This window comes from Homalodisca vitripennis, chromosome 7 (assembly GCF_021130785.1).
Source record: "Homalodisca vitripennis isolate AUS2020 chromosome 7, UT_GWSS_2.1, whole genome shotgun sequence".
Lineage (NCBI taxonomy): Eukaryota > Metazoa > Arthropoda > Insecta > Hemiptera > Cicadellidae > Homalodisca > Homalodisca vitripennis.
This window is the reverse complement of record NC_060213.1, coordinates 58,219,773-58,231,929: the sequence shown is the minus strand read 5'-3', so window position 1 is coordinate 58,231,929 and position 12,157 is coordinate 58,219,773. Positions and strand designations below refer to the sequence as shown.

Below are 12,157 nucleotides of genomic sequence, written 5' to 3'. Positions count from 1 at the left end.
CCTATTTTGTTAGTGGAATCGGGCGAAACAAATATGATTGTGTACTGTTAGTTCAAAGAGGATTGGGATTATAAAATAATGGCAGGATGCGAATAGGATCAAGGTAGGGTTTACTGTCTTCATGGCCAGGAACCCGTCAGGCCAACTTCCTAACCCGAAAAGGTATGGGCCACGGATTTATTTTGTTAACACTCCCAAGAAAGGTAACATTAATGTTGATAGAATGGAAGAAATAGTTTGTTTTTGTTTATAAGTCTTTCTTAATCGTAAAGAGAAAAGTGAGAAGTTCTTTATACATTGTTAAATCTGTTGTCTTCAAAATGTCTCTTATATTATCATAATCTCTGTTCCTGAACTTACCTGCAATTTCTTTAAAACACTGACATCTAGCATATTCATAATTCGGGCACTGTAAAAAGATGTGATTTATACTTTCATTCACACCTAATGTGCAATTAAGACGTAGAGGTGTGAAAAATCATGAATAGCTTGCTGTTTACCTTTGCATGTCCCACTCTGATCCGTGAGATCGTCATAATTTCTTTTCGTTTTAAATTAGAATTCTGAAACCAAGGAATTGTTGACACCTTATTTACGATTTGCTTATACCACTGAGCTTTGGGGGTTGATTGAAAAACATCCTGAAACTCTTTGAGAAAACATACAATTGTAGGAATTTAGTTGTGCTCTTGCAGCCCTAATACTATCCTTTCAACAAACAAACGCTATCTGTAAGGCGGGTTGCGTTTACGTGCTAGCCGCTGAGATGAAGGCTCAACAATCTCTTAACGACTTTAAACTCACGATTTCGATTTGCCGATTAATATTGACACATACGTTATTTTCAAAAACACGTTAAACAACAATATAACAACTGAAAAACAAGGATTAGTCCTATTATTGTTATTATTTGGTATTCTCTTATTATTTAATTTACAATCACTTCAATAATATTTAGTTAATTAAAATGCTAGAATATAATTTTCTAATAACAAATGTTACGAACCAACGGATATAATAAGGAATTCTATAATATTGTCAATCTCGGGAAATTGTCTCACAAGCCTGGAAATTTATTTTGTCCCTTAGCGCCTCCCTCAAAAGTTTTGCAATCGGTATTCGACGTTCCTTCAACATGGAAATTGTCAACTAGTCTTCTTACTACACATTTATCGAAGTCAACTAAATGAGTAACTATTCTACGTCGTTGACGGTTTTTGTTTGGCGTAGTAAAACTTGCCTCACACAGGTTACTAACCTTCAGCTTGTTAAGTTCACTGTTTATTTTTGTCACAACTCGCTCTGACACTCCAGTTTCTGCAGCAGGTCTTTGGCGAGCCTTTGACAACGAAATTTTAACCGTTTGATGGTATGCCTCTTCCTTCATAAATGTATAAACATTACTCACAATTTCGCGAGCCTGACTATAAATAGGCTTTTGTCTTTCGACTTTAACTCAACAGACATTATCGGTAAAAGCGAAGCACAAGCTATACTCAGCACTGTCACAAAACAGACTGATTTTAGCGAGTGTGGTGAGTTATTTGGGCCAATACGATTCCTGAAAGGAGGGTTTTAACCATGAGTCAAAGAAAATGTTTTCGGGACGCAGCGCATAACGCTACCCCGCTACCCCTCCCGCCAATCACCACACACTCAAGGTCACGCCCACAGCTAAAGTCCTCGAACTGTACATGCTGGCTTTGGTTAATGGCCATAACGTCTCGCTGTTCACTATTTTGTGATTTCTTTGTAATTATAAATTATATCTCACTGCTTTCTCCAAGTTTTCCTTTCTCGGTGTCACGGAATCAGGTAACAACGTACGCCATTCAAATCCTCCAGTACAGATCTTTGGAAGTCTCTTTTCTAAGTTAACAACCCAATTGAACAAATCAATCTCAAAATTCAATTCAACAATAAATTTTCTTCAGCAAAAAAAAAATAAAAATGATTTTTCGTCCTTTTTAATTTTTATTTTATACATAGGCTTAGCCCTAAGACTGGTGTTTGTGGATTAGGTCAGTATTAACTTTTACACGTGCGACAAATAAGTTTCTATAAACTAGGCTATCTTGTATGTTTTATTTTAATAATACACTTAACAATTATTGTTTTTTGAAAAAGTAACAACAAAATGATGTCGAAAATTGTGGCAAATGTAATGAGACCAAACACGATAAGAAATCTAACTCTATTGCATGTGAAATATGCTGATTTTGTTATCTCAGTTAAGCCTCAGCGTCAGCTATGCCGGCTTCTAAGTGCATTGGTTTTTATTATTATTACATGATTGGACCTCCCCAGGATTTGAACCCGTGTTATCTCGATTAGAGAGCCGAGACTATAACCATTAGTCTATGGAGCAGGACAAATATGCTGTAAAGGGTTCTACGCCCCAACATGATGCAGTAATGAAAAATTTCTGAAATGAAAATGTTTGAATATTGTTAAAATTGATGGACAAAATATTATCACTGGTGCTCTTTACAGAAGTCCAGTGGGAGATATCCTAGTTTTTAGAGATAGCCTCACAAAATACTTTCAAATTTACATATTAAAAACAGCAACAGCCACATCATTGTTGGTGGAGACTTTAATATAATCATGTTAGAACAAAATAACAACACTGTTGAATTGAATAACATCTTAAAAAGCTTTGGTCCGGTTTCTTCAACTCAGAACGTTAGAATTCGAGGCAATACTTCACGATCCGTCAGACAAGGAGTTCAGCGTTTTGATAATAAAGCAAATCTTTTGGTTTCCATGCTCCATGCTGTCATGTGTAGACTGTATTTCATACAGATCCTACAGAACGTTATTAGATTTTGCTGGTTTGTTTCCGGTAATGATAGGTAAGTTTTGGAATGGATTTCAATTTCTGTTTTTGTTACAGTTTTCTATTGAGCTCTAGGGACATTGCCGTTGTTTTAGAATGGAAATGTTTTACTTTGATAGCTTTATGTTCAAAGAGCCATTCTTGTTTTTCATGGTCTTCAACAAATTTTGAATTTCCAAGTTCTTTTCCTTTTCTTTTATTATTTATTTTTAACCTCCAGTTAGCTCTTACGCCAAAGCTACAGTTCTCCTGAAATATTTATCTTATTCCTTAGCCATCTGTTCATTCTTAGCTTTACTATCTGCCAGTTTGGACTGAGTGTGTATTAGTTAATTTTTTAGCACAGATATTTTATTTTGAAGCACTAGCTGGATTTCCTCCAAATATCTTGAGCCGACTGTAAAAGCATAGAATGCATATCTTCTTCATTACCATTATTTTGTAAGATATTATTTTCAATAAGGCTGTTTTCCAGAGCTTTGATAGAGTTGCTCAAGTTTTTATTTCTTAGGTTAGATTAAAACTGGAATTTAAAACAAAAAGTGTGACTTCGTAGTAGAGGAGTTTTGTTGGGTCCTGCTGATGTACTTTCTGTGGGGTTATGGAAAGGCCTGTATTTATTATCTAAAATTTCAACTGTATAGGTATTACATTTCCATACTCTTACTTCTTGGAGACTTCGATTTTTCAGTTCTTTTTCTTTATTATCTTGTCAGCCAGCATGAAACCATATATTGCAGGGGCCTGAACATCTTGTACCTGATTATTTTACTCCTATTTCACATGAGGCACAGTAATGTAAGGTAGGCATTTACGTGGTCTACTTTATCTTTGGTCAATATAAAAAAGATCCTATCAACAAAAATAATTACATTTCTGTACAGAGTTTGTCTGCCGCCTATTGTCGATATAAATATGTTATCGTAGTAAAATATTAGCAGTTTTAAAGCTGGGTTTTATGGCTCCTACTGTCACTTTAAATAGTTCTTGGTTAATATAAAATGGTAACAGTTTTTAAAGCAGGGGTTTTCTGGCTACTATTGTCACTGTAAACAGTTCTTGGGGTTTTCATCTCTTTTAAGCCTCACTCTTGGCTATGCTGACTTGTCTGGGTCACGTTGGCTGTTATTCCTGTTTGATGGGATCTCCCCAAGATTTTAACCCGTGATCGCTCAATTAGAGAGCCGTGGCTATATCCACTAGTCTACAGTGGAGGACTAGTTCTTGGTGGATAAAGTTGTAACAGTTTTTTAAAGCAGGATTGTTCTGGCTCCTAATGTCAATATATTAAAAACCTGATCTATTATAAGTGTAAAATGTTTGTTAGAAAAGTAACAGAAAACAGATTATTCAATAACAGCAGTGGCGTTGCTGTTGTCAGGTGCAAAGTCAGCAACTTAAGATCAATGCTCATGTGTGACACACATTGCACACGTGAATTACTACTGCTCATATGGTAAAGAAGCTGTATGCTTGTAGTAAGTGATGTGGCTGCTAAATATCTGTTGGTCTGTTATATTATTTGGCAGTAAAGTCACTTAATTTAACAATTATGTGTCACTAATGTTTTATTTGTAATTTATATTGAAATTTGGGACGGATCAAAAAATAAAGAATGGCTCTATTAGAGTTGAGTGTTCCTTTCTTTGATCTCTATTTACTTTGAAATGTATCAAAACTGTGTTATTTTGTTAAACTGCGTGCTGCCGTTCAGCTATAACGTTAGTAGTTTCATTAAACTTTTCTTGGATTTTAAGTGAGAATCTATTATGTATTGTACGTATATTTCTTCTAGATGCATTGTGAGTATAGTTGGTTAATGTGTTGTAATTCTACCACTTAAACTACACTTTAGAATACATCTCATTCATATATAGTGTTGGTTGTCAGCTAAATATTCGATTGGCCATCCACAGCAGATTCAATTTCAGTACAAAAGGAGGAGCAGTCCATTAAAAATCGTGTTTTTGTTACTTATACATCTTTAAAAAATCTGTGACTGGTATGCAACAGTAATTCCGTAACAACTTCCATGTTTCTCGGATAATTTTTGTATTTTTATATAATTCAATACTCTTTGGTTTCATCTACAATTTGGAATAGAAATGAATAGTTGTGATACCAGAAAGAAATAAAATGCGCATACTGTAGATGTATCTATAACTGTTTTAAAAAAAAACTGTTTCTGGTGCATCTAATTTCACGTATTGGTACAGAAATGTCCAGTCTCCAGATTTTAATAATTGTGATTTTATGTTGTGCATCTATTTTAAGAACGACTTTTTTTATAAAACTTTATGCTATTGCTGATTTAAAGATCTGCACAACAAATGAAGAGTTGCACTACATTTATATAATATACATGGTATTACGTCAAAGGAGGCAAATCTTCAGAAAAGATTAGAAACGTGAGGATGTTGGTAGTAACCACGTTATATTTCATGATTATAACGTACATAACTACGTCTTAAGTACTTCAATAAATATTACTTTTCTTATAATGGCATTCTACTCTGGTATTTCACGAAATGTTATCAAAATAGATTATGTCCGTTTCCATAGCCAAATCTTTAAATTGCATCACTGGAACTGTTTCGGAATTACACATCTTTATTATTTTTACATTAACAAAAATGTATTACAGTGTGCTAATTATAAAAATATGTAGGTAATTTTTGTTGGAAGAGAATGCCCCACCAACAAAATTCTTGGCGCTATGGGTATAGTGGCCCTGCTGTTTATGCACCTCATACAATGATAAAATAAAATTAATAAGGGGGATGACAAGAAAGAGGAGTGATAAATAAATAAAAATTAAATAATTGTTTACGTGAATTCTAATTTCTTTGTGTTTGTGGCAAACAAAATATTACATAAGAGTCCTGTTTCAATATACCAAACTTTGAATTTAGGTCACTTATAGCTTTGAAATTTAAAAATCTCGAATAAAGTAGGTGTAAACGTTTTAGTCGATGTGGAACCTTTCTTGATTCGTTAAGATACGGACCCTAGAACTCAATAAATAAAATTATTTAGCTTTTTGACAAAGAGCCTTGCTATCGAGAGGCATCACTAAAGAAGTTTAAATATTGATATGTGTGTTCTAAATGTAGTTATTAATTTAATAGTAACCAAAACAAGCTCCATATTCAACATTCCTACATAATAGTTCCTAATGTGACTGAAGTAACCTTAACATTTTTGCTGGTCCTTTTCATAATGTGATATTTTGGAAGACAAGGATTGCAAATATAAGAATATCCTAACTCATTATTCTGTAGTGAATTCAACACCGTAAAAATACGACGAGTCCGTATTGAAATATTGACTTTGTACTGTATGATTCTAGAATAAGAGACCTTTATAGTTTATAATGTGATCATTTGTCGGACAGTCTTTGGATTCTGATAATCCCGTTCGACTGTAAACATTGTCTGCTTATTGCAGTCAACAAAGTAGTACTGTCAATATTTAATTAAATTATATTGAGTTAAATTTTCCGTTTTAAATTAAGGTATCCTAAGTAACAATTATTGAATCTGAAAATTGACACAAAACAACATTTAGTGTCAGTGAAAGTTATTGGTATTTGTAAGTAATGCAGTTATTTTGATTTCCCAATATAATTTCAGGTGAGTGGCCTACTAGTTTTGTTTGATCATTATTTTATGTATAAACAGCTAGCCTAAGTACTAGTTTAAAGCTACTTATTATGTGGCTAGTTTTTTTATTTGTCTTTATTTTTTGTTGTTAGGTCTATGTTTTATTTGAGTTTATTTATTTACAAAGGGCAATGCCACTTCCTACCTGCTTTTAGTGCCAACTGCCCTTAAGTGCCACCCCGCACTGCTGGCAAGGAGCATTTCAGTTAAGCCTTTCTCATGTGATTTGAGCTCAAATTTAGCTTGTTATCCCCCCACCCAGAAACCCTGATCCCCCCCCGCCCCCCCCCCCCCCGATCCCCTAGATTGTTGAGACTATTTGAGATATAACATATAACCTAACAGTTCCAAGATGGCCAGGGATGTTTCCGTTGTAATTTCTGTTATTATTTAGCCTTTCCTATCTCTTATATTTATTGTACTAGTGTCCTATACATTTATTTTCTTATTTCAAGTTGAACTCTTGGCAAAAAGTGTGAAGTGGCTAAAGTAAATAATTACTAATTTGTTAAATTTGATCCCGCATTTAAATAAATACGTTAGTCTATTGTGTACCCCATCAGGCACACGAATGCTTAATTTTTTGGGTAATTCTAAGCAATATATGGGTCAACCTCGATTTTTCTCATATTACAATATAATGTTCCAATAGTCAATTAGAAAAGGAAATGAGTAGAATTTCTTCCCGGAAAGCAGTTATAGGGAGCAGGCAACCGCCAGACGGTCATATATTGCTTAGAGTTACCTATTAGTGATCAGGGGCACTGACGTGATCTGGGCTTCAAATTTGGAACTACTCGAGTTAATTTTTTTTCTAAAAGAGCAAGCAGCGAGAAGCGCTGCGCAGCGGGCAGGCATAATGCGTGATCCTTTTTTTTATTAAAAATTTCTGATAAATTGTTATTACATATTACAATATAATGTAGGTAATGTATGTAAACAATTTTAAACACATAATTACATGCTGGAAAGCAAAGTAAACCAATATAATCCGCCCAATACAAAATCTCCGTAAAAATCTGGTAAAGGAATCTGTGTCATTCCTTTGGCCTGAATCAATTCAGTATAGACGAAGATCACGCACGATGCTTGCCCGCTGCACAGCGCTTCGCGCTGCTTGCTCTTTTAGAAAAAAAATTAACTCGAGTAGTTCCAAATTTGAAGCCCAGATCACGTCAGTGCCCCTGATCACTAATAGGTAATTCTCGCGGTTGCCTGCTCCCTATAACTGCTTTCCAGCAAGAAATTCTAGTCATTTCCTTTTCTAATTGACTATTGGAACATTATATTGTAATATGACTTGCCTGCTCCCTATAACTGCTTTCCGGCAAGAAATTCTAGTCATTTCCTTTTCTAATTGACTATTGGAACATTATATTGTAATATGAGAAAAATCGAGGTTGACCCATATATTGCTTAGAATTACCATTTTTTGGGTTCCAAGAAAAACCATTGAAAAATATATTGAACCTGACAAGTGGACCCATTTCTTATATCGCTTATAACAATCATCGATACTTTACATATCAAATAACAGAACTATCAATCGATATCAAAGTATTTAAAATACTAAATCAAAGTCACATGTTGCAAATTAATAAAAATTGTTTAAGCAATAATGTAACGTCATAAATAATAAAAGAACCATAACCATTAATCAAACTATAAAATTAAGACGGGCGACAGGAAAATGTAATTTAAATAATAAAGAAAACGTAACAACATAACATACATCTCGAAACCAAGAAAAATACATTAACACATCTTTTAGTGTTTATTTTGTTTAGTTTTCTAAAGTTAACTATCTTCATTTATTTAAAAGAATTTATGTACGGAACAAATCATGTTCAGATAATGAAAATATGTGTACAGTTGGTGTAACTTAGTTGATTTAGTTATTGTTCAAATTAATTACTAATGTTTTAATTATATCAATGGGTATAATAATTAAATTAAATTATTGTTTGATGATTTTGATATAAAAGAAACGGATCCGCTTTTAGCACTCTACCCAAAATAAATTTGTTTGTGCAAAATTTTGAAGCCTACATACATTTCTCATTATACGTAACATTTAACGTAAAAACACTTACTGTTTTTTGCTATATTATTGAAAAATTCAATGGTAAATAAAAAAGTACAAAAATAAGCTGTTGTAAATGTGTTAATGTTTTAAAAAATGGTGTCTGTTGAAAATATTTAAAGTCAAATAACAAAAAAGTCAGTATAGTTATAGAAGATTTACTAGACACCAACAATTTGAAAAATGTTATTACACACCTAACAGTAGCTGTTTCAACGAAATCCGTCAATGCATAAGCAAGCGTGGCTACTTTACTAAGGCATGCTTGCACAAGTCATGAATTACTGTACCACAAAACAAACTATTTTCAGAAAAAAATTAGGTTATAGGTTATAACTCAGATATTTTTCATCCTCTAATTTTTAAGATTTTATACCCAAAACAGCATTTTTTTACTCAATAAATAATAATCTTCTAAAATTGCAATAATAGTTCTTCTAATTTTGATGAATTTTCAGTAATGTACAAATTAGCCATTTTGTCTTTATAAGTGGATTAAATTGCATTTCTTTAAATTAAATTTTGGTAAGTTATTGAATTTTAATTTAGGGTTATGCAATTATTGTACTGTTTGCAGACAACATCTTAAATTTTTGTACATTTTAAAACCCAAAAAGTCACAATTTTGACCTAAACCGTGGTGGTCCGAATGACATCTTTAACCTTTAACACAATTTATACTACATAAATAATAGAAAGCTTGTACTATACTTTGACACAATTTTTATCCTTCAGATTTATACAACAATATTGTGTTCACAGATTTACATGGAGACTCTTCCAGTGCTCCCTCTGGAACAAATTCTCACTCACCTGGAGGTGAGGGATTTGCTGGCTTGTTCTCTGGTTAGCATCAGCTGGAGGGCTGCTGTGAACAATGACCGTGTTTGGAAACAAATCTGCCATTGTCAGAGCAGCACTGCTACCATCGAACATGTACAAGCAGTTCAGTCCTCAATTCCTCCTACGTTTGTTGATCCGGAGACATCCAACAAGGAACTGGAACCTTTGTGTTACTGGAGAGTAGTGTATATGAAGTTACAACACGTAAAGTGTAACTGGCAGCGATCCAATCACAAAACTTACAAAGTGACTGATTTGGCTTATAATTACTTTGATTTAAAAGTTCACAAAGATGTGCTTGTAGCTAATGTAAACGATAATCACTGTGCAGTGTGGAATATTAGAAGTACACCTGTCAAGCAGGAGACAATTGTGTGTGCTCTCACTAACACTCGGTGTAAATGCATGATCCATGTTTGTGATAATAAGTTAGCTATAGTCCAAGACACTCTGTTGCAAGTGTACAAGTCTGAAGGAAAGCATTTCAAACTCTCTCATAGACGTTTGTTCAACCAAGCAGAATCAGTTTCGGAAACTATCCCCAAATCTCAGAACATTGATGAATGGTACAATGAAACAGTGAAACGAAGGCCAACACATCTTCAAGCATTCTATGTCGGGAAGTATTTTATCGGTTTAGCTGAAAATGGACCATATGATGGTGCTTCCTTTCATGTTTGGGATACGGAGACGGGTGGAAAACTGAAGGAAGAACAGGTCAAAGCAATTTCAAGTGAAATACGAGATCCTATTTACAATGTCAAATTTTGCCCTCCAAAAGCTGACTTGGGCAAAATTCTAGTTTGTGTTCAACACACAAAACGAACAGATAATTTTACCGAAGACTCATACTACACTGTGTTGTATATTTATGATCTTTCCAAGTTGACATTTAAAAAGCTTAATATTTTGAGGCCTCACGTTCCATGGATCTACTACGAGAATCACATTATATTAACTGTTGACCACACTCAAGCAAAGCTGAGCATTTACAATTCTTCAAATGGAGAGAACCTAGTCTCAAAGCAATATGAGGAAATTATTAATCCTGACAGTGTTCAGGTTCATGGAAACCATCTTGGATTCAAAACTGGAGGTGATCTAGTTGTTTTAGACGTCAACGATTTTGATCTCGTTTTCACAACGGCTATTGTCAAATTCTCCTCAAATCTTTTTGGATTTGATTTCACATTCCTAGATTGGAATTTAGTGTTGATTGCTCGCTGGGACAAAGTGAACAAAATTGAAGTTTGGAGTATGGACGAAAAGACTCTACTTTCCACTCTTGGTACAACAGGTCTTATGTTCCCATGTAATAATTCAGCTAAGTTTTTTGTTTGGAACGAAATGGTTACAACAATTTACATGTTACAATTCTGGTAATTAACACTGGCTCCAACATAACAATCATAATTTTAAACTTTCCTTACTTGTTTGTAGCTGTTATCGCATTAATTGGAATGTTTTCCTTAATCGTGTGATATGGTATATGACATACAGTGATATGTTTCTTAATGTTTTATCTTATTGTGTACGGTGAGTGCTATTAATGTACTAAAATAATTTTTTTCAAACGAAAAGTAAAAAGTTTAACCTTTAATCCCAGCCATTTTTTTGCAAAAATATCTCCTAACTTTCCTGGTGATTTATTGCAATGTATCTGCTAAAAATCCCAGCATTAATTTTGCAGACATTTAAAAAAAACGTTATTTTCCTTTTTTTCTTTACTTATTTTTCAACATTTTACCCTTTTAATGCCAACGTCTGTATATATTAACTTTTTAAAAACTATAGAGAATTTTTAACATAGGCATATTATAAATTTGTTGGTGTATAAACAATCAGTGAACAATCAAGAGAAAATATTTATAGCCGTATATTAAGATTTATCAACTGTTTAGTTTTAAATTTAGTTTAAAGTAACACAAAAAAGTGAAAATGTAGTTGTATAAACCACTAAACATAACTTTGACAGTTTTAAAAACATTTTTATGTTTGTATTCAATTTTATTTTTTACTAGCACATACCTACGGCTTCGCCCGCAATTTGTATGCACATTCTGTAATTTATTTGAATAGCTTCCATGATTTCAGTAACACTTGGAACTATTTTAGATCAATGTAGAGGAACTGCAACATTGAAGTTCATAGTTTTCGTAGTGAAAGCACTTGTGATGTAATATGATAGGGTCCTATGATATTTTAAAGTGTAATGTCATATGCTGTGCATCAGGTACCCATTTTACTGTGTGCATGATTTAGAGGGCCAAAAGTTATGCAAAAGTGAGAGTAATTCTTACTTCAGATTTTGCACTACTAGTTCAAATTAATTACATTTCCAATGTAAAAATGGAGTTTGCTATTTTGCCCCGAGAAACAATATAAATAGACCTATATATATATATATATATATATATATATATATATATATATATATATATATATATATATATACAAATTTGTAATGTGGTTGGATTCAAAACAGTATAGTTTTCTAAACTGTATGGATATAGGTATTGTTATTGTTAGTTAAAAACTAAAATCGGCATCAATAATACAAACTCATTCAATACATTACAGTTGCCATCCACATGTAAATATAATACGTGATACAGTAAAGTGCTTGCTCCTCAATCCGTGTTCACCATATCATACTATTTCCTCAGTCCAGTCTAGGAATTATATCAGTATTTATATACCTAATCAATAACATATAATAGGCTACATCAT

The 12,157-nt window shown here is 33.2% G+C and overlaps 1 protein-coding gene across 1 annotated transcript; it reads left to right on the top strand.

The window, feature by feature from the left end:
• Positions 1-6,237: 6,237 nt before the first annotated feature.
• Positions 6,238-11,599, top strand: LOC124365852. Its single transcript, XM_046821919.1, has 2 exons — positions 6,238-6,471; positions 9,347-11,599. Exon 2 carries the CDS (start codon positions 9,353-9,355, stop codon positions 10,808-10,810), a length of 1,458 nt encoding a protein of 485 aa, XP_046677875.1. The 5' UTR covers positions 6,238-6,471; positions 9,347-9,352; the 3' UTR covers positions 10,811-11,599.
• Positions 11,600-12,157: the final 558 nt, after the last annotated feature.

Excerpts from the sequence above, each read along its gene's own strand:
- LOC124365852 (XM_046821919.1), top strand. The coding sequence starts at position 9,353 with ATGGAGACTCTTCCAGTGCTCCCTCTGGAACAAATTCTCACTCACCTG.